Source organism: Aythya marila (assembly GCF_965140915.1).
Source record: "Aythya marila genome assembly, chromosome: 5".
Lineage (NCBI taxonomy): Eukaryota > Metazoa > Chordata > Aves > Anseriformes > Anatidae > Aythya > Aythya marila.
The window spans coordinates 5,024,223-5,048,040 of record NC_139046.1 but is presented as its reverse complement, the minus strand read 5'-3'; the positions used below and the strand labels follow the sequence as shown (position 1 = coordinate 5,048,040).

General features: G+C 37.3%; 1 protein-coding gene across 4 annotated transcripts in view; it reads right to left on the bottom strand.

Annotated features, from left to right (window-relative positions):
- The window catches only part of ARID4A (AT-rich interaction domain 4A), a 48,104-nt gene extending 24,524 nt beyond the window's left edge, over positions 1 to 23,580 (bottom strand). For 3 of the 4 annotated variants that reach the window (XM_082761063.1, XM_082761065.1, XM_082761066.1), the window contains exons 1-11: positions 23,419 to 23,580; positions 22,939 to 23,007; positions 21,670 to 21,780; positions 19,186 to 19,251; positions 18,143 to 18,233; positions 7,485 to 7,564; positions 7,296 to 7,390; positions 6,561 to 6,693; positions 4,547 to 4,626; positions 2,560 to 2,636; positions 707 to 870 (exon numbers count right to left, since the gene is read on the bottom strand). In XM_082761063.1, coding sequence (XP_082617189.1) covers positions 707 to 870; positions 2,560 to 2,636; positions 4,547 to 4,626; positions 6,561 to 6,693; positions 7,296 to 7,390; positions 7,485 to 7,564; positions 18,143 to 18,233; positions 19,186 to 19,251; positions 21,670 to 21,780; positions 22,939 to 22,944 — 903 coding nt within the window. In that variant the 5' untranslated portion in view covers positions 22,945 to 23,007; positions 23,419 to 23,580. The remainder of the gene's footprint in view (positions 1 to 706; positions 871 to 2,559; positions 2,637 to 4,546; positions 4,627 to 6,560; positions 6,694 to 7,295; positions 7,391 to 7,484; positions 7,565 to 18,142; positions 18,234 to 19,185; positions 19,252 to 21,669; positions 21,781 to 22,938; positions 23,008 to 23,418) is intronic. The other variant, XM_082761064.1, reaches the window with a different exon arrangement.
- Between the last annotated feature and the right edge of the window lie 238 nt (positions 23,581 to 23,818).

The following is a 23,818-nucleotide window of genomic DNA, read 5'->3' as shown; positions in this document are numbered from 1 at the left end:
AAGGAAAATATGCAAATACATTTTGTTGACATGAAACCGTCATCAGAAAGGAGCAACTCAAAATATTCCAACACAGAAAAACATTTTACCATAAGTTTCAATTGAACATTAACCAGAATATTCATCCACTTTGTCCCATTCCTAACCTGTAATATAACCTGTAATGTCGAGGAGAAAACCCACTGTGACTCACTCACTAAGGTAAGTACTGCACTGCTTTCAGTGTCTTAGAAAGCAAATAGCTTTACCAGCCATTACGCACTCCCTCACTCTTTGTCAAGCTTCTATTTTTGCTTCAGTAGTTTAATTCAACCTTTTATCAAACTAATTTTCAGAAACAAGCTACTTTTTATGTAAACTACATATGAACTACAGAAGAAAAAAATACAAAGCTACTCTTATTTAATACTAAGATTACTACTATTTGGTTCAGCGTCAATTTCTTCACGTTTCTCTTTCACCCAGATTCTTTCTATCACTCTTCTCCGCCTTTAACTTTTTATTTCTTTACTTTACGTACTTCTTTATCTACCAGATAATAGCAGGAAATCTACCACTGTTCACAAGTACCAACAAAGAGGATGGGAGCAAAGGGAAGATAAACAGATCTAAAAACATGCTAAAGTGAGTAAGTCCGAAGGTAAAATGTTGGACACGCACATTACTCTATTATCTTGGAGGAATGACTGAAATTGTCCAGACTTACCGTTACTTCTTCATTTTTCTCTTCTCTTTTTATTTCCTCCTCATCAGTTTCTGCCGTAGCTCCTTCTTCATCGCTGCTAGAGGATTCCATAATTTCACTTATGTCCATTTTCCAGTTCCGAGGAACAGTCTTTGTGTTGAGAAACGTGCTTGCTTCCTGTAGCCCTACAGAAGAAAGGGCCCTGTTTTTACCTCATCTGAAGTATTCATAGTCACAAAGCATTTTTAATTTCATGTTCTTGTACATTTCAATGTTAACTTAAACCAAATGATGAAGTAGGTACTTCAGTTTTAAACAATCAGTCTACATGCTTTATATTTCAAGACAGTCAAATTTTAAAAATCAAGTGCCAGTAAATCAAGGAGCTTAGATTGAGAATATCCATCTGTATTTTCAAGGCATATGTCCTCACGAACACTAGTAAGATTTACACCTGTTTATTTACACAGCAAAGACAATCACCTATACTTATTCACATATGTTCTGTGCAACTGTGAAGCTGTTCTATTTCTGTATGAAAGTAACAAATACTGGAATAAAGCTACGGAAAAAAAAAAAAAAACAAAAAAAAAACAAACAACACAAAAATCACAGCTAAAGTACCATAAATTTCTTTGTTGTTTTCAGAAGTCATTCATGTCATAAAGTTTAGATATACACATATTTTGTTTAAGAGAACTGTGTTGGAACAGAGAAAAAAAATAGTAAGGAAGTGATGATATGAGGAAAGGTTGAACTTGTACAATGGGAATACCCCAAATTATTTAATGAAGAAGAATCAGAAGAGCATCCAAAAGAGTGACATACTGCAATGAGCCATTCACAATATTTCTGGAGAAGAAAATATTTAACAATGTATTTTAACAGCTGCTGATAAATAGTAGCCTTCACAAACTTGTCGGCACCCTTCTCGAAACCATTTTTACATTTCATTCTTCAATGTCCCTCACAGCCAACTATGTTCTGCATTAAAAAAAAAAAACAAAACAACACAATCCTTTCTCCAATTTACCTTAAACTTCTGGCTGCTCTGAAGTTCCTGTACTCTGAAATAGTTATTAAGATATATAGGAAATCTTAATCAAACCACCTCACACTGTCCTCCTTGAATTATGTTAAATCATTACTTGTAAAGGAGCTGTTCCACACCTTGACCCAAAATGGAGGAACTGTTGGTGGCAGTTTTTTGGTTGTTTTTTTTTTTTTTTTTTTTTTTTTTTTTTTTTAAATACATGTTTTAAGTTTTTTTCCTTAAAAAATGTTACATTTTGAGGTGCAACTGGAATGAATAGCTCTACAATTTTTAGAATGATGTATATTAAGGTGAGAATCTGGCCTTTTACAAACTCACTAAAAACATGAATATTGTAGTCACATCATCCAAGCATTCAGAAAAATCAACCTCTGTAATTATACTCTTAAACATTAATCACAGGCTATTCACAGAGGCTATTCTAATAAAGTTGATGCCTGGGTATTTTTCACAGAAAGACAAAGTGTTTTGAGCTATAGCACAAAACTGTGGTTTTAGGAGAGGTAACTAAATATTCCATTGTTTAATGACATTTCAAATACTGTACCTTCAAAATATTCTCTTCAATTTGCATGAATTTGCAGCAGAACAAAAGAAGAAAGTCAAATCAAGTAACACTTTTACTAGTTGCTCTATTAATAGGGCAGCTGTATCCACAGTTTCTCTAATTTGTCACATTTAAAATTGTTTACGAAATATCCAAGAGCATTCATCTCAAAACAACACACAGTTACTAATTTGCAAAAGGTAAATTACTATTGTATGAGGTTTTTTTGTTTTTGTTTTTTTTTTTTATAATCTAGAATTTATTCTAATTTACCTTTTTTAGGGGAGGACTCGGATTTTGGTAAGTTTAGAGCATCTAATTCTTTGATGTCTTTTCTTGCTACTGAGTAACTGAAAAAAGAAGAAGGTTCAGTTATTTTCATAACAGTAAAGCAAACACAGTAAAGCAAGTGTTTGACTTAGAGAAACAGCAATTTCTAAAAATTATTAAAATTTATTATTTGCTTTCAAGCTCCTTTCTAACAACTAAATGCGAAGGGCATTTGTCATTGCAAGCCAAAATATAAGACTCAAAACCAGGACAGTTTCCAGCATTCCTCTGAAATTCAGAGGCTAAAAGAACTCTCATAATTAAAATTAAGAAAAGTTCATAAAGTTTCTGTATCTAAAGAAAAAAGAAAGAAGCACAAATTTGCAGTTAAAATACCCGACACAGGCTGAAAACACTTTCCAAATTTAAAATACTCACACCATTCAACTGTTGCTACCCAAAATAGCAATTGAGTTAAAAGGCAACAAACCCTCAATTTTCAAAATGCATTTCTAATAGCACAAAAGAACAGTGAAGCCAAACTCACAGTGAAGCCAAACTCATGAATCTGCACTGATACATGGTTGACGTTTGTTTTTAAATTACAGAAGTGCTTCCATAGCAAAATATATGGGAGCTGCTCTGTTCCAAAGTTATAATAAATATTCAGTTACTGAATTACTACAATAGAAATGTTAACCAACCTGCAAGGAAAGCCTTACAAGTGAGTTATTATAATAACATTTTTTTTCTTCTGTCATTATATTCAGAAAAACTGGAGTAAAACCTCAGGAATTGGAGGCCGCCATTTTCTGAAGTTAAAGCCATAATACTATGGGGAAAAGAGTAAAACAGAGCAAGGCTGCTTATTTTTCCAGTAACACTCTACCTTTGGCATTTAAGGAACCATACGAATCTAGAAGGCTGATGATGTAAGTCTACATTAAGAGACAAGACTGAAGAAAGCCTTCAGCTACCTGCAACATGTTTCACTAACCAAAAATTCACATTCTAGTCAACATCAAGACTACTAAAAATCACAACCTGTTCACTTTGAAAAAGAGAAAGAGGGGGACAGGTGGCCTTCACCAAGGATGTTAGTTACAATATGTTGAGACAGATGCATTAGAAACGCTTTAAAAAGATGACAACAAATAAGGGGAAACAGCTTTGAAAAACAGATTTGGTATTCTTTTGAATATGTTATTCCTTAAGTAACATGCATCCCTCTCTTTCTCTCCTCCTTCCACCCACCTTTTTTTTGGAGGGTGGGGTGGGTGGATGGAGAGGGAATGGGAAAAGTAAGATTAAAAGGACCTTTCTTTCTTTTCTCTGAACTTTTGGTCCAGATTCTATAAACATTTTAATTAAACAGTTACTTTACATTCCCTTCTTTAAAAAAAAATCATAGATTAACCACTTTTTGATTTTTTCCATTTAAACAGCAATGTGTATCTGGGCATTCAAGGTAATAGGACAATCAGATATTGAAACTACTACAATAGGGGCCTGTAAAGTTGTAATAACTAATTGTTAGAACCAAAGCACACACTTTGCAAATACGTTATAGAATGGGAAACACTTAATTTTAACAACTCTTCTTTTGAATTTGTTGATTTTAAAGATACCAAAACTGTACCAATCTGTAATACAAATGCAATGTAAAGGGTAAGATGGGGAACATAGAAGAAATGAGTTGGAAATGACTATGAATGACAAGGGTTAACAAAAAAAAATGTATTTCAATTCTCTTAAATTGAAATCAGTCATTAACCAGGTATGTTTCTCAAAACATGCAATACTTCTAGCCCTTAAGTGGTAAGCCATTTGCTTGCACTTTTCAGTAAGAAACAGCAACAGTCTACAAGCAACAACATATAAAATTGCACCCTTTTGGAAATTTTGGAAAAATGTTAACATCTTCAAAAGGAATGTCTTATAAAAAAAAATAAAAAATTGGTAAGTCTAATAAAAGTTAGCTATTACTTACAATTTGGAATCTGCAAAGGATCGAACTAAACACTGGTCCTTTTTCACAGTGACGTCATCATTACAGCTGGGAGATACAACCTGAAGTTTCAAATAAAACACTTTTTTTAAGCAAAAAAAAAAAAAAACACCAAAAAACCTTATCTTGAAAAGAATGACAGCAGGAAAATAGCTGTTTTCCTGTTTCTTCTATCATAGTTCCCATATCTGAGAAAAGAAACATACTTCAATATGCATTACTAAAGCCAACAATAACAAATTTCAAGAAGCAGTTTATCTCAAACTATTTATTTACTCTGCTTGTCATGTACAAGCTAGAATAGTTTACTATTTCAGTTGTAAACTCAAAAAGTACTCTACGGGGGTGACATCATGGAATCCTGTTCATGCACTCAGCTTTTTTCTCCTGTTCGTATAAAAACTGTTTAAAGCATCTATTTAAAATGGAAAGTCACAAACCCACTTATTTTATACCAGCGTCTGATCTTTAGCACTCAAACTGAGAGCTAAGTATCTTTTTTTTCTTTTTCAGGTGTGAATAATGTTAACCAGCACAGATTTCATTGTTTCACAGCAGTACCATCTCCAGATGTCTAAAAATGTGATACAAATGCATTTGTAGTATTTGTATTACCACAAACACGTTTACATTCTATTCTAGACCATGTATGGACAAAAACCATGAAATGCAGATTGATCTACCAGGATTCCGTGGAAGCTGTGCCACCTCATTCCAACGCGGCAGAAATTCATCCCCAAACCACAAAAAGACATTACGGGTTCTCAGCAAGCAAAGAACACAGCAGGTACACAGCTTCTAAGTAACTTAATCCCTAGCTGGAACCATGTGAAGTTAAAATCTGCCATTAGTGAAGGGATATACAGCAACCAGAACACTTATAACACCACCACATTTCACATTTTTAACTGTGGTATAGTTGGCTGAGGCAGTGTCAGCTACTCACCCTCCATTACACTGTAATGTTCTTTAAAGGAAAAGAAGACAACTAGCCAGTGATTAGTTCATTACCTTTTGATCTTAGATTTACATAGGGATTAAAATGTTAAACTAAGTTGGAAGATGGCTATAAGCCAAGCCCTTTCCAGCTAAGGAAAACAAGATTCAAAATGAAGGACTATGGTTTACTCAATTAAGTAAATGAAATCTGTAAAAGCTAGTGAACAAAACCTGCCTATCTGTTTAATATTCCAAGTACCTTTTTATTTAAAATAAACACATCCCTGATGGATGACAGAAGATGCATATTCAGCTTGTCTAATAAACTGAATACTAAAGCTGTCTAATAAAAGTTTACTAAAGAAATCAACTTTTAATATACATCTATAAACTTTTTTGTGCTTGTAAACAATCTGCAAAGTGTCTGTCTTTACAGTACAAGCCTAGTCTCTCAAAATTATTCAAAATATATTTAATATTAGTAATAGCAATGAACAGCTGTATCCTACATTGACTACTATTTTTATTTGACTGTCAATCTCTAGAGCTAGAAAAACTGGAGATTCGCATAAATTTAAGCATGAAAGGAACTAATACTTAAACTGAAAGTCTAAGGAAAAAGGCAATCATTAAACACGAAAAGATAAAAATTCCACTGCACTTAAAACTCATAAAACTAGTTGCTCTTTAACTGCCTGGGAGCGCAAGTCCTAAGTTACTCTATTTTTAGTAGAAAAATATCTTTGCATACCAATCATTTTATGTTCAGTTTTGAAAGACTTAAGAGCCACTAAACTGTAAGTTATACACGGATGATCATCTTTACTCTCCTACTGTTCACAGATACTGCAGAATATTCAGATTTTTAGAGAATACGAGCAGCAGAGCTTAGCCTGACTGCATTCACAACTTTGCTATGAAAGTTGTGAATTCTGCAAACTTTCCTATCCAGGAAAAGCACTATAAGAACAACGCAACAAGTCAGATGTCATTCTTGTAAAAATAAAATAAATTAAGTAGTATGACATCAGAGATGTCAATGCTTTAAATCACTTACCAATGCTGGATACCAGTCTGACTTCTCAGAATTACAAGTCACAGTCACAACTTTGCCAAGCAATTCATCATTGAGACGCCTTTTATCTTCATCCTCTTCTTCACTACTTTCTTCTTCCTTTTCATCTTCAGTACTGAATTATTAAAACACACAGTATTTTAAAGTTTTCAACTGAAGTTCACATTTGAGAGCAAATACAGCTTACAGCCAGATCTTTCTTGCTCTTCTGCAAAGCTTCACAAACAGAATTTTAAGAGCTGAAATTGCTTGAAATACTCTTGAATATTAAGTGATCTTAGAGGAATTTGGTAGAAAATCTTTCCAAGTAGTAGCATTTTGCAAGAGCAGATGTTGGAATTGGAGGCATGAATCAGGTTTGATTGTGTATAGATATGAAACAAAGAGAAATAGTCTCTACCATTAAAATTTAAAAGCATCTTTTTTCCTACTTTGTGCAGTATAAAGAAGGTTAAAAAATCCTATGTATCTTGACAAAAAATTCCTATTATATGAAAGAAGTATAAACATTCTGAAGGCTACTACAAGGGAAAAAACATCAATTCTCTGTTACTGCTAAGATATGAACACATCTAAATGAACTGAATTAAGTCCATAACCTGTGCATGCAGATTGCACGATACAGCTTTCAGACCATTACAGCTTCAATGGTACCACTACAGTTTTAGCAAAGGACTCCAAAAGAAAGGAAAGCAACAGAGCACTATCAAAACTCACACAGGAATAGAAGATCTCCTTCCTCTATTGGATTTCTTCCCAATAACTGGAGTTCCAAAGTGCTCTGGGTTGGTTAGTGGTAGCTGGTCAAGTGTCTACATGGAAAAAGAAAAAATAATTTGCCATTTCTTATTATATCAAAAAGCAAGCTTGTACTACTTAGCTTTCAATGTATGTTCATCGCCTTACCTCACTTTCTGCAAAGTGCCTTTCTCCCTTCAAGCATAATGAAGTTCGTCTCAAGGTCCTTTCATCACCATCATCAAAAACTAGAATGAAGTCAAGGAAACACAATGGCAGATGATGATCAGATCTCTTTCCCAAGCTGACAAAACAAGTCAGCTACTATTTATGTCACAATTTAGAATATTCTCTAAAACAACATTTCAAAGACCTTCATTTTAATGTTTCTTTGGTTCACAAACAAAAGGAAGGGTGGTATTCAAGATTCAGTCTCAGAACAGATAACATTTTCACAAAGAAGTTCAATTTTCACAAAGTCAGTTCAAAGTAAGGCTTCTGGAGGCAACAGTCTCAGTCTAATTTAGACGTCCTACTTATCAATACGTTGCACCTCTTCATACCATAGCCACTGGCTGCACAACAGTTACTATTATCTAACAATCTTCCTTAATCTATCCATTTATTTCATACCTTCTTCATTTGAATTATCTATCTTCCTACAAACAACTCATCAAAAAGACAAATCAATGAGAAGAATTACAAGTGTGACAGTTTTTGCTACACTGTCAGTACTGTGCTACCAACAGCCTGAGAGTACGAGAAACTTGCAACTGCAGGTCTGACCGATTTAGAAGGAATACAGAAAGAAAAGTCAGACAAACATGAGTTTTAACAGAACAGGATAAGTCAAAAGGAAGTTCCATCAATTTATAATGTTCAGCTGAAGAAGTCTAGGATACAATGAGTTTATTACAAGCTTTGGCCAAGAAATGTCTACTCTTTAGTAGGTTTAAATAAAACATTTTCACAAAGATTTCCTTTAAGAGAAGAAAATATAATAGTCCCCCCATTCCCTCCACCTCTATCCCAAAATTTTATTTTGAAGATTTTTAAATGGTTTGGTACCTACAATCTGTAGTCAGCAATAATATTCCTTCTAACTAAAGTAAGTCACAGAAAGAGTTTGTATTTTAAGATGCACATGGTATTTTGGCAGTCCTACATCCCTCGGTTCTGGTTCAGACCCCTCTGTCTGAGCCACACACACAAGGAGAGCTGAGACCAGGTGGCTGCAGTCTGGCATTTCAGTAAGGTAAAAGTTTATTTGTCCGGGTCAAAGTGCGGAATACAATTCTATATTTAAACTACTCGAAACATGCTTTGTTCAGTAGTGAACCTTTTTTTGAAAAAAAAGTAAAGTTTTAAAGATTGTTGTGTTTATCAATACAATAACTTTGACTTACTTCCACTAAAAAAAAAAAAAAGAAAAAAAGAAAAAAAAGAAAAACCATGGTCTAGCAGGAATATGGAATACACAGGTATTGTTAGCAGGAACAGTTCGGTTACAGCAAGAAAAACAATTTGTCAAAAAAATTAATAGAATAGCCACTTTCTCATAATCTTAGATTAAACCCTTACACTGGAATAATGCTACAGTAATAATTATAGAAAAAGGTGTGAGTACAGATTCGGTTACACTTACAGCTTATCTTAGCTTCAAGGTTCCTACCTCTTCGGAGTAGAGATACTGCTGTGCCATGTTCCACTACCAAATAATCTTAATGGCTTCAACCATAAAATAGTAAACATGAAGCAATTAACTTTTCCCCCTCCAAAACGCTAATATTAAAAAAAAAAACAACAACAGATAGCTATAAGCCTAATTAGCTATACTAGTCAATAATCTTTTCAAAAACTTTAAAATTAAGCAACTAGGAAGACCTGTCAACCCCAACGTCAATACACTACTCTCAAAATCCTCTAGTTTGGTTTACAGCTTCAGGAAACCACCGCCGATACACTTTGCACTAAAAGGCAAAACAAAACGAGGCCTTCCCCTCAAAAATATTTTATGGACCCTGCAGTGCTTGGCATTTCTCATTGGTCTAAAGAGGCTGAAAAGCAGATTATCATTATCCTTTACCAAACACATTCTGAACTTCAGTCAAAGGACTCATAAATTTTCAGAAATTTTAGGGGACAAAAGTCTGGGGATTAGAAACAAGTTACTTTATTGGAAACCGCAAACAGAGACTGATACATGACAGCGAAGAAAAAAAAAAATCCGCCTAGTTTCTCCCCACTTCCAGAAGCTCTATTTAATTAAAACTAGTATAGTATACAAAGAAATCAAGCAAACCATTCATAAACTGGAACAATTTTCAAAAACAAGGAAAAGGCATGAGAGGGCACTACTATTTTTCATGTTTCAAAGCCATGCTTATTAATTGCTTGAAGGACAAAAGGAAACTTTCTTTGACCAGACAAGATTTTCTTTGATACCTAAGAAATTTCTACAGCAATTTCTGTTGTGGACATACGCAACAGCATTTGCAGCTGATAGCATAGTTGGACAACTCAGAGGAAGGCAATATCCTTGCAGAACAACAACGTACATTACAGAAAAGCATAAAGAGGCAAAAATTTCCTTAGCGAAATTAGCGATCGTGTTTTATATGATGTCAACAGAGGAAGGATGGGATGATTTTTCTAAAAAAAAACAACATCAAAATATCATTTAGTTGCATTTCTAAAGTGAGGCAAAACAAGTCTCACAAATTAACTGCGATAAACAAAATATTTTGTAATTGTAGCTACTTTAAACTTCACTCCCTTTCAGTGAAAAGTATTTAAGTCTTACTTAAAAGGTAACCAGAACCACGCATCGATGTCGTTAGCACCTTTAATATATATACACCTTTCCAAAACTAAGTAAAGGCCTTGTGGTTTCCATCTCATTTGCTATTTATGAAAACTCTACTTCACAAGAAGTGCTGCTCATATTGCTGCCACCCTTTGCACGACATTTTAAAGCAAGTCCGAGGGGCTTGTCTTTTCAACAGACAAGATGGTATATTAGGGATTTCATGAATAGGTGAGACAGCAGAGTGGTTTTGGCTATTCAGTACGTTGACAGTCTGACAGCAGTCATGGTAGAACTTAATGCACTCAGGATATGGTATAAGCTGCAAATTCCTTCCACTGTTAACCACGCCCAGAAGTAAAAGTGTTTAACTCTAGTTAAAATGCTTAGTACTAACAAAGACAAATTAAAAAATTGATAAATTAATGTTGAACAACCTGTATTAATTGTATAATTATATATATTGTACAATATATAATCTATTATACAATATATATGTTGTATAATAATACAATTAATTGTATTAATATTAATGCTTTTTCATTTCCCAAACAAGTTGTTGTTGTAACTCCAAATTCTCTGAAATTCTACAAGTTGTACTCCCTAAGAAAGACTTTACTGAACAGAATCAGTTGTGTCAAGGAAGGAAAGAAATGGGGATGGAAGACAGGGAGGTATCTCTCCATACACATGTAATGTAGTCATCAGAGGACGTGTTTACAGGGCCATATTTATCGTAGAAGAGGAACTTACAGTCCTGTCCTTCCAAAGAAGCAAGTCATAAAAAGCAGAAGCCCTTTACGTACCACTGTTGCCTAACCTCAGTGGGCACGTACTTGTGGTGATGGGGTGCAGCAGCAGATACGTCTGGAGAGAGAACGACAAGCACGAGCAGGAACCTAAACCTGCTACTGAAGAGTCAGTCTAACAAAGTAGAAATGACAGGAGGTGAAGCTGGATAGAGGCCTTTCTTCCAATATGTGTTATTTAATGAAGAGCTCCGACAGAAGGAAAAAAAAAGATGACTAAGCAGCACGGCCTGGAGGAACTGTCTCTGTTATAACGTTTGTTCTAGTTCCATTCCCAAGATGTCCTATGTGGAGCTGAATATGCTCCATATAGAACATGTAAACAGGGAAACAAAATGGAAAATGCAAACTCTCACTGCATCCTTGTCAATAACAACAGGAAATGAACAGCAATCCTTTTTTTTTCTACTTGTGGAAGCCTAGGCAAGCCAAAGCTGTGATAGAATAACAAAACTCTCCACTGAGAATCAATGCAATACTTCCAAAGTGCTAGTAATTTGTGAGCTATCTGAGATGCTACCCATGAAGGCATCCACAACCCTGTGAAAGCTTTGTGGCTTTTTGTTTTTCAAGCGTGCAAACAATATGGGAAGTACCAGGATGAATTTCTCAGTTGATTAAAAACTGAGTACCTCCAAAATGCTTTAAAGTGCAACTTCCCACACCCTCTGGATGAGCTCTGTAGAAGGCCTGTATGTGCCTACATATGCCATTAACAAAAATAATATTAATCTTTTTCTCACAAAGATACTGTCTCAACATCTGTTCTCATTTACTTAAAGAGAGAGAAAAAGCAGAACAAAGCAGGAGACTAGCGATAACATCCTCATAAGAGTTACAATATTACTCGTACATAGAGCGATCACTCTTACCAGAACAAGGCAGTCTTGTAATAGACGAGAGAATATGGAGAACAACCCTCAAGGCTGCATCTGCTTGCTGACTTCAAATCCAACAAGTTCTGGTACTGTTGTTGCCCAAAGGAGGAGAGGTTCTATACAGCATAGCAAGTACTTTTATCTCGTTCCCCCCTCCCATTGAAAAATCTTTAAGCCTCCCAAGACAACAAAGATGCACACCAACAAGTGGAAATTGTTCCTGTGTCGCTGTGCACACTTGGTTATTTTTAACAATGACAAAATAATACTTTGTGAGCTACCAGAGATGCTATCCATGAATGCATCCATAAACCTGTGAAAGCTTTGTAGTTTTTGTTTTTCAACTGTGGAAACAATATAGGAAGTACGAGGATTCAGGCAATACTTGTTGAATGACCTTGGAGCCAGGGATTACGCTAATCAATGATTCATCTTTGTAACAAGACGCTGCAGAGTGTTGTGCTACCGTAGAGACTACAGAATTCAGTGTTTTGTTTGTTTTTTTTGAAGAAAACTATTTTAAATGAGCTTCAGTTTGTTTGCAGAAATGTATAGAAATATGACTGAACGCACCGAAGAACGAACTTGGAGAGCACTCATATAAAACTATGTCCTCACAAAAGCCTACTGCCTGAAACTGTTTCTTATTTCCTGAGATGTTACAGTAATCTTACTATTGTAACATAGAAAGAGATTTAAAAAAAAAATCTACCTCCTGAACATGCCTGAGTACAAAACGTGGTGCTGCTATTCTTCTTTCAGCTTCTTCAGAAAGCAAGGAACGCAGTTTTCTATGTGCCCATACTCCATGATATGCCCCATATCCAGGTAAATATGGGATTTCTTCCAAATCCACCCAAGCAACATTTTGGAGATAAAAAGAGTAAACTCACGGGAGGTGAGGGAAGTCCGGAGCACCGGCTAGGTGGGGACAACCGGACAGTTCCCCTGCCACACTCGTCATTTAGGATTCCGGGATGACACACACACAGCCAGAGGATGAAGTGATGCTTCTGGGATGTAGTACTCAACAGGATGCAGGGAAGGCGAACTGGTCGAACCAGCCACACAAACACGACCAGCGCCGCGCACATACTACGAGAAGCGTGCTGTGCTGTTGATGTTACAAAAAGACAAACTGGCCGGGATAAAATCAACTGTCTGTCGTGGCTCTGAGAACCTTTCTGATCCTTCATAAAGGAATTAGGGAAGTTAGGAGCTTCAAGTTGTAGTGGAGACAGGACCAAGAGAATTTTTCATTTAAGCAGAAATATCCCCACTCAGGAACAGGTGAGGAAAATACGACAGACAGATAGCTCCTGTTACTCCTGCTACTGCAAGTCCTGGGACATCACAGTTCATTTTATGAAAAATGTTTTCAGATCTGTCAACTGGAATTTTAAAAACCCACAGAACATATTTAGCACCTGTCATCTCTGTCACCTGCCCTCCTAAGTGTGATACCCCTGGGTGACACAGCCTGTGGCTCACGCTGTGCTTCATTTCCCCAGCAACTCGTGCCACCCCACACCTCGCTTGCACAAGGACGAGCATCAGGTGCCCAACTCCTCCCAGCACACTCACTCAGCCGACAGCATTCCCTGCGAACCCTGCAGCGACCACAGGCCAGGAGGAAGCCACCACCACCACCACAGGAGCCTGGAGAGTGGCAGCAGGAGGAGCTGAGGGCTCGTGGAGGTCTCAGAAGCGGTGCCCAGCCCACAGCACAGCCAAAGCTGGGTTGTGGTGATGTACAATACAGAACCAAAGCCAAAGAGGAAAACCCTTTTGGCTTTTCCTCTCATGGGGCATTGAAAAGAACGAGAGAAATGATTTACTATTTATAATAAAATATTCTGTCATTTCAGGTTAATTTTGAAATGAAAAAAGACATCTTACATGAAAGCCTGAAAACCATAGTTCTCAAAGACAAAAAAAAAAATTGTGTTCTCTTGCACTCTGACGTATAAGCCCTACTGTGGACAGCAAGGTCTGCTAGAAACTGCAAATACCCCTTGATATTTTTAATTTCCTATTTCCCTTTCATTTCAAGGGAAAAATAATAGTTAGCTACACCTTTTCTCTTTCTTCAGAAGAACTTTTCCATGCCTTTGTCTCTCAAAAGACAAGGCACAAGGCTTGTACGTATACAATGTATTTGGTCTGTTTTTTTTACTTCCATTTAAAGTTGCAGGTATGGTTAAATTACACATCCTCAACAACAGATCTAAGCACACGCACGTTGCTGGCCTTAGCCTTGTCAAAAGAAAGATGATACTTGTTTTGATGAGACAAGAAAAAAAGGGTTGATTTAACAGCAGCTCTTCAGATGCTTCCTGAAAATACTGTTTTGTACTTTTATATAAAAACCACATTGCTTTCCCCTCTGAAAAGTTTTATAAAAGTACTTCCTTAAAGAACATATACACGGGGGTTTCTGTTTTCTGAAATTATGGTAACAATTCTAAGATTCCAGAGAAGGTTACGGATGGAAAATATAACCATGTACTATGTTAGGTGTGGCCCATTTTCTTTCTTTCCTTTTTTTTTTTTTTTTTTTTTAAAGTTATTTCAGACATTATTGCAGTATTTACCTGCAGCATTTTACAATTTAACAGAGAATCAGGTTGAATTACTGCTTGCTGAGCGTACAATCTAACATGGCTCCACTGAAAACAGATCTGATGGACTGTTCTAATGCTGTATAATTATCACCTAGTAAAATATTCAGCACTTCAAAAGCATCAAGGCAGCACTTCAAATTTTTTAAGTAAGTTCATTTAAAATAATTAAGTTTGAAAAGATTAAAACATCCAACCGAGCCATTTGTTGCTCACAGAACTTAAACTGCTATTACTGTCATCCCTCTTTACATTCTGTTGAGCAGACGAGAGGGCAGAGACGTGTGATGGAGTTCTCCAGACGTTGCTAAACTTTCACTCCAACAAGCTTTTGTTCCTCTACCTGCTTATACTTCTTTACCTGCTTAAGCTCTTAAAGAGCTGACTTTTGAAGGTATTTCCACATCACAGTTGAAAACTTCAGTGACTAAATGGCTACAGAAACACCATTACTATGCAATAAGAGGTGAAATAATTCCACGGCAGCTAGCAAGGAAAGAAAACCTTGATGTATTTTGGGCAGAACACTAGTAATAGACAGGAGATCTACAGTTAAAATAGACTTATCGACATTGTGTCTCTGTTGTTATTGGTGACAAAGTAGCCGACCACAGCAAATTATTTATTTATTTATTAACGAGTATTTATTACTGATTTCTCTATCCTCATCAGACTACTTTTAAATCACTGCGAACAAGATGCTACATAAAACAGAAAATAAATAGCACAGGAAAAGCGCTACTTAAAAGCAAGCTTTCCCTTGTGCTTTCCAACTCAAGCCTGACCACATTCAAGAAAACATTCTCGAACTGGAAAAGCTGTTTAATCCACTTCCTTTCAGCTTTTAGCTTTGACTGAATCAGTCAATAAGACTGCCAAGTAGTATGGCCACCATCTATTAAGAAGGAACCAATTCAACTCTGTTTACTTGACAGCAACATAAACACACACTCAATATCTATCCAAAGCTTTCTACAAGGATACAATGGGAGAAACAGCCTAAAAATAAGGCTCATTTTTCACACCTCAATGTTTCCGTACTCAAGCTAGAGCATTTCCCCAACTTTAAAAGTTCAATAACCACGTTATTAAGATACAAACTTCATAAACTGCTTCATCTGGACATTACCTCGGCTTTTAATACCTATAAACCTGCAACCACATACTGCTCATAAAAATATTCTTAACATCTAAATACAATTCCAGTGTGTTACAATTGTATTTTTATAGTCAAAGGTATATGTGCTCTATGTGCCATATTACAGTACTGCATGTTAACTTAGCATAGAATTACTTAAATCCCCTTCCCCTCCTAACAGTTCCAAATGTTGACAAAGTCCTAGCAGTCTTAATACATTTGCATATGGAAAACATAAGACCTTATTTTCTCTATTCTAGCTGTCAAAAGATATTTCTCCAGCGGAAAAAAAAAGGATAATAAATCAAGCCGTGCTTTTGAGTTTCCGAGGAACTGCAGTTAATAAATGTATAAGGTAAAAATCACGACATGCATGATTTATCTGTTATTGTAGAGTGTTCAAAAACTTGTTAAATCTAAACAACAATCCACTAAAACAAGGCAAAATATGTATTCACACTTCAAATTATCCACTCATCAAGTAAAGATTTTTGACAGAAGCGTTCTGCTCAAAAGAAAAAAGGAAACAGACAAAAACCCATCCCCCAAAACAGGTGATTTGAAATTCACCTGTCAAATGAAAAATAATTAAATTTATCTGACTTCTTAAATCAATTAAAAAATAATTTTTAATCACTGAAGTGGGAATGTGGTTGGTTTACTGATTTAAATTTTCCAGGTCAAATTCAGATTTAGGAAAAAAAACAACTATCAAAAACTAAAATAAGGAAAGTTTTCAAAACGGAAATGCTAATTCATTAACCATAGAAGTATTAGTGCAAGAAAGGTGTTTCTTATCTCTTCTGCACCTGCATGGCAAAAGTCTCAGACTTGCACAGAAAAGGTCCAACGTTCTTCACAAAGTGTGTTACATCATAGTGCAAGGCCAAGCAGGTTTAAAAATTGCACTCCAAAATAAGCCTGCCTTTTCCCCCTCACCTGACACACACTACAATTTTAAAGCTAAATCTAGAATTTTATAGCAGTGGTATATAGTTAAAGGAAATTTACAGAATCACAGCATGGTTGAGGTTGGCTGGGACCTCTGGAGGTCTTCTGGTCCCACCCTGTGCTCAAACAGGGAAGCCCAAAGAATGGGTTCCCAGGACCCCACATCCAGGAGGCTTTTGAAGATCTCCAAGGAGGAGATTCCACAACCTCTCTAAGCAACCTGTGCCAGTGCTCTGTCACCTGCACAGTAAAGAAGTGCTTCCTGATATTTGAGATAATGACATATGATGATATGAATATGCAAAGAGCAGTGGGGTTTTGTCAACTGATAAGTGGACTGGCTTACATTTAAAGTGTGCAATAATAATAATCACGTCGCGATAAATCCTTCCGAATTACTTCTATTGAGATTGTGAGTCTTATCCTGATCCCATCAAAGACTACATAGTCTCACCCACTGCAATGGAAAGGTTGGATTACTGAAAATACCTTCCTTCTAACTTAAGGAAAAAAAAAAAAAAGGCTACTGAATTAAAATAATCAACACGTCATGCTGTATGGGATGCCTCAGCAGGGTACTGAAGAATATAAAGTAAAACCTGAATACATTCTATATATAACGCAGCTAGTAAGAAGAAACAAATATCAATTTAAATTTACAAGTACCTATCTCAAAAGCTGTGGACAAAATTAGAATGTACAGTGTTTCCTCTCAGCCGGGTACTTCCAAAACTATTTGATTCAATTACTGGGGTTTTAAATACTTGCTTATCTAGGATTATTACTTGAGTGCTGCTGGCTGTTGTCTTTCTACTTTTAAAGTTATTGCAGAAAAATCTAGATATCGTAACGAACAATTCTAATTATTGAAAATAATGAAGTTTCTCTTGCAATAAATCCACATTCAATTTTGAAATTTCACGGACCAGGCATTCTGGAGGTTTGTTTCCATAACTGAGAAACGCATGAGCATTCAGCACAAAAGGCAACGCTGTTTTCTATTTTACTTTAGATATACTCATTACTTGTTAATGATTTAAACCAATGGTTAATTTCAAGTTAAAAAAGAATGTCGTCACTTTTCTATTAAAGGCAATTCCTTAAAAGAAAATAAAAATCCTTTCTTCTGTTTTTTTTCATACAAAACATGACCCTCAACTCTACACAAAATGGAGAAATCCCTTCAGAACACATAGAAGCTAATGGTAGTACTAATGTTTTTCACGTTTATGAGATTGCATCCAGTGAAAGAATGCTTGCATGTCAGTCATCTATTACATGTCACGAGTTTTCAGCTAGAACTGGATTTTTTACATTTATGTCTTAAAATCTGCAAAAACTCTCTCAAATTCTAGTGAGTGAAACCAGCTTCAGTATACAGACATTGTGCCAAATAGCACTTGACTGCTGAGCTCTGCAATTATCTCTGCAACAGCCTCCTTCACCATCAAATAATTACTATTCTATTTTAAAAGGAAAAGCACAACAAGACCTGGAAGACAAAGTCCCTTCCAAAATCTCAGCTTTTACGACACAAGATATAATTACTTACATTATTATCTATAATTAGAAATACGTTGTTCAAAGATTAGAGGCCATAAATGAAAACATGTGGCTACTCACCTACAGTATACCAACTCGCATCTGTCAACTTGCTGATAACAGCTTCTTGAAAGGATCCGTCAGGCATTTTTGTTTCAACCATTGCACCGACCTGCAGAAAGGAGTATCTCAAGGTTACGTATAATCTCTAACTCAAATAATGGAGGTAAAACTCATGTAAGCATGAATTCTTCCACTAAGCTGGTTTGTTTGTTTAAGATGCATTTTAGCTGTATGTTACTCTGTGAAATGTAGTCATATGGCTGGTAGGAACAAAGGTTCCTAGGCATAAAAGCTGAACTCTAAGTAGACAGTAAAGCAGTAAGGAACTTGGAACATCTACTTTCAGCGTGACTTTCAAGATATAATAGAAAGCTAATTGGAAATAAATATTCAACTATTCAATCAAAGTAACTGGTACTTTATTATTGATGTGCATACAATCATCACTGATTTTTATAGTTTAAAACACTTATACCGTTCTCTCTAAATTCAAACATGTTTATTCACTGTTGTACCATCAGCTAGATCAGAATCTAAGGATCAGCCTACAACATGTGTTAGTGTTCTTGCATTAGCTACAAAGAAAAATACAAAAAAGGTGATCTAAAAGGAGCTCTACATGCAGTCACTGCTCTATAATGTAGCTGTTCTGGTAGAAAACTGTTTGGTATCATAAGAATACACATCAACATGTATTTTTTATATAAAATACATTAACTACTTTAAAAACACTTTTAGAACAATCCTATTTACTATTATCTAGCAGGCTTGAATTCAGCCTCATGGAATCAAGATCTCCATTACTTACCAGAAGTTTAGAAAAAACAGCCTGTGTGATACTGTTTGCGTATGAAATATTCTACAAAGAAGCGTTAACAGCCTCCAAACATTATCAGAGTTGATGCTAACAGTACAGAATCAATCTGATTGAAAGTAGTGGGCCACCTCCTGTTGATTTCAATTCTGTAGATCAGGTACCCAGATAAACACCATCAAAACTTTCAATTTTACGAATCAACTTCGTTGATTAAGAAAAAAAAAAAGGCATGCAGTATACATACTCTTAGAGGTCCTTTCACTTGATCATCTTGCACTAACTGAGTTGAGTTATCCCCCTTCAGAACCACCTGAAAGATATCCATAAACTTTTTAATACGTATCTTATTTTTAATGGTAGATAAGAAGCAAATGAAAGGGTAATAATAATTAGGAAAATAAGATCTTTATCAAACGTACTCAAACATTATTGAACGCAAAACCTTTGGCGTGGCTGATTTTACTCACAGGAAGCCCCAAGTATCACACTTAACACTCAACCTGAAACATCATAATTCAAGAAAATCAAACACCAGGTTTATCAAGTTTTTGATGCAAGTTTGAATATCAATGCAATCCAGGGTATACCTGGAACCGGGTCTGCAGACCACAAGATTAATGGGCTTTTTCTCTCTCTCTAATTGTAGCACTTCATTAACAACACATCGTTTGAGTACTGAACTGCAACCAAAACACAAAGCTCTCTATATTAAAACATACCAAAAATAAAATAAAATAAAAAAATCTTTGAACTGACCACAATACCACCACCTCTGCTATCTCAAACAAGAGAAAGTTTCTATGGTAAAGATGTGAACCAGTAAAAGTATAATTAAAATAAGGATCAGCTACACTGCAAGTAAGGCATGTTTTTTGATTTAAAATCCTGTGTTTTGAGAGAGTAACACTGATGACACAGAATGAGCATAAGCCTATGCAATTTGAATCCCTAAGTTTGCAGAGACTTGGATTTAGAAAAATTAAAGACAAATATTTAATGGTAATGGTTATTAACTGCTTCTCTGCACTTTTCTGCAGCAAAGAGAGCTACTTAAGTGTCAAACATGTTTTAATCAAAAATTCCTACTTCTTTTCAGGATCCAAAAATTCAAGGAACTTCCTTTCTACCTATAAAGATGCCCAGTTTTATAGCTCCCTCATCATTCAACCACAGGCTACATGGCAGCTGCATACTAACATGCAGTTTGTAGTAATATGAATTCCAAACAATAACACAGCTCATGCCGTTTCTACTTTTTTTTTTTTTTTTTATCAGCATTGAGATAAATACAGGTAGTTCTGCTACTCAGGAAGAGACTGCTGGACTGTTTGGACTTGGGAAGTACGCCGGGGTGTGCCCACACACTCTTAATTACAATATCAGGCTTAGCTTGCTAAAACTTCAATTGTTATTTTACAACTGAGATACAGTGACAAGAATTTCCACCAAGTCCTATACTTAAAAGTCTTTCCATGGAGCAATAAAGCATATTAAATGCTTTAAAAGCTATAGAGTAAAATAAACTCACACCCATGAACAGTCTAAATGCTCAGACCAAAGAAATAGATACAAAAATCAAGGATATCACACAAGGAAGGGGAACACATTGCTTCCTACAGAGCATCTCGTTAACACAGATTTCAAAGAACATTGCAAATTTCTAGAAGTACTCATTAAGAACAGGGGAAAAGACTGAAATATCTGAATAGTTTTTTTTTAAATCAGACTTCTTTTCATGATTTAAAAAGAAAAAATGATACGATCTATATATGTAACTGAAGAGACTGATAGCTTGTTCTACTTGATCTAAGCATTAAAGCACGTGAAAACTTAGATGTGTTCTAAAAAGCTTTCAACTCTATTTGGTAAGTTTTATTGGGTCGCTAGTGCCTTATTTACATATCCTGGACAGTAGACTAGAAAGTACGAAGTGGGAAGAATTTGAGAGAACAAAGTACAAGAACAACTTCTATATTTACTTTGCATCCTTAACTTCTATTTAACTATGTTTTATTCTTGTTTTCCCACATTAGCATTAACAATAGTACTACAACATCAAAATAATGACTTTCTGTTTTGGTTGTTTTGGCATAAGACCTGTAAATGTAAATAAGTACTAAGTGCCAGTTCTAGACTGGCATAGGAGCTCAGCTACAGCTAAAGGAAACTAAAGGCGGTAGCAAGGTGCTCAAAACTAACAAAGTATCATCCTGAACACTTCTAAAACCTGACCTAAAACACTAACCATTGCCATATTTTTCATTCTAACCTTGATTTATTTTGGCATTGTCTCTTAAGTAAAACTGACAATGTCAGCTGGAAGGAAATGTAATTTTTGCTTCTGAAGAGTCTGCTCTGTCTCTCATTACACATGTAAAGCCATAAGCCTCTATTCGTAACATCAAAACTGATTGCTGTGAAACTGATGCATTCAAAACAGAAGACAACCGTGATCAGGAAGTAAGTAGCACAAATAGGTAATTTCTAAGCCCGTTCCTGCTGAAACAGGAGTGAGCTCAAAAATTTGGAAACAAACAAACAACAACAAAAAAAAAAACACAAAAGGAAAAAAAACACACGAAAATCATAACTGCACCAGCATTTAAGTGTTCTTAAAATTCATATACTAGATTGATGAACATTTCCTAATCTTCAGGATTTTGATCTTTTCTAATAACCCTTTCAACACAGTGTTTTAATAACACCACCAAGAAGCACAGCATACTACCTTGACTTTCACAAGCCTTTTCACTGTCTTAATCTTTGCCTCACAGAAGGCACCACGGTACTTGGCACTGACATCAGTTCCCACTGTCAGGTAGGCAGGCTCATCCGCTGCCTATTAAGAAACAAAAAATAGGAAGAAAGTTTAGCTCTTAATTATTTTTACAGCTATAGCACCAGATATTTGATTTTTCATCTCAACTTTGAGACTTATTGATCCTTAAGTGATAAACAACGTCAGCAATCAGGCTGCTCTTCCCATAATAATTAAAAAACAACAAACAAACAAGTTACAGGAAGTTTTGTTTCACATAGTGTCGCCGACCCGTGAATCTGTCAGCCTAATTACTCTCCTAAAAATATCTTTGAGACTTTTAAATCGGTATTTCAAACATCTTCTTAAAAAACAGGGTAATAATGTATAAGAATGACAATTAATTCAAGTTACTCTCGTACAACATACAAAAGGAAAATACTTCAGCTGCAGACCTGCAGTACAAAAGATAGCTGCACTTTTCTCAGCTATAAGCAATTCAACGACACAGATTATTTAAAGCATTTGAGACTGTTATCATCCCAATACCTACAATTAAGTCTGTACCATTCTATATATAGGACTTTTTTTTTCCTCCTGCGGACTAAAAGGAGGCCTCTAGAGAAATTCGCTCTGCTCTTTCAAACAGTTGTTAGCTGTTATTCTTTTTCCTTTTAGACGCCTTTATGAAAGTTCAGCCGCTTCTGCGTTTTGAGAGGAATATTTGTCAATGTGTGTTTTTTTTTGTCTTAATCTGGGTTTATTAACGTTTCGCTTTACGGTGCTTGCAGCAACAGATCGGCAAGGACAAAACCCCCGTGCTGAACACGTCCACCAAGACAGGAAATCAGCGTGGAATATTAAGACGCTGCTTTGTTGTTGTTGTCTAATTGCTATTATTTCTGAAACTCGGAAGCCAGGAAAAGTTTTTTCCCTCTTTTTGCGAGTTATCCTGTTAAGTTAAGGCTACGTACGATGAGAAAAAAAAAAACAACACCGGCAACAGCAGAAGAGAGGACAAAAGCTGTGGTTTTGCGAACTTGCAACAGCAGCGGCTGCTGCTACAGGAAGCGTTTCGAGGCAGGAGCCCGAAGGACAACAACTCTGAGGCACGGTGCGGACCCTCAGCTCCGGGCTCCCTCCTCAGCTCGGCGGCGAGAGGAGGCAGAAGCGAAGCGAAAACCTCCAGAGGAGGAGGAGGAGGAGGAGGAGGAGGAGGGAGCCCGTGAGGCAGCTCACCTTCATCTTCGGCCGTTACGTGAGGGCTTCCAGCTCCGGGACTCCTCTCGGCCGCGGCCAGGGGAAGGGCTGCAAGACAACGAGAGCGGCTGAGGGGCGGGGGGGCTGCCCGTGAGGGGGCGGCGGGGGAAAAAAAAGGGGAAAAAAAAGGGGGGAAAAAGCGTCCCGGGGCCGCTCGGTGTGTCACGGCGCCATTGCTCCCGCTCCCGGAACCGCACGGGGAGGCTGTGGGGGGGGGAACCGGGGGGGACCGAGGGGGAACCGGGGGGGACCCGGGGCCCCGCCGCCGCCTTCCCCGCCCCTCCCAAGTTTGGGCGCCGCCGCCTCCAAGCTTCGGGATCCTTGTGGGGGGGGGGCAGCAACGGGCGGCCCCCACCTCCGAGCCCCCACCCCCCCCTCCCTCCCTCTCTCTCTCTCTCTCTCTATGGGGACGGAGCGGTGGAGTTGTGCCCGCCCGCCCGCCCCGGTTTCGCTCCGTACCTGGAAAGTGGGAGCGAAGTGGGCAGCGCCCGCCTCAGCTCGGCTCGGTTTGGCTCGGCTCGGCTCTGCCCGGCTCGGCCCCGCCGCGACGACGCCGACACCGCCCCCCCCCGCCCCCCCTACCCGTGAGCGGCGGCGCTGAGCGCGGCCCCGCTCCGCCCCCCCCGGCCCGCCCGCCCGGACTGGCAGCGGCCGGGCAGCGCCGAGCCCAATAACAAGCTGTTGAGCAGAATCCGGCCTGCTCGAGCTCCCATTGGTCCCTTCCTCACGCCCCCCGGGGCTCTGCCCCGCCCGGATTGGGCGCCGCGGACGGCGCTCCGATTGGTCGCAGTGAGGACGGCGAAGGGTATTGGTCAAGCGTCGACGCAGGTAGAGGCACGCGGACTTTTGATTGGCTCTC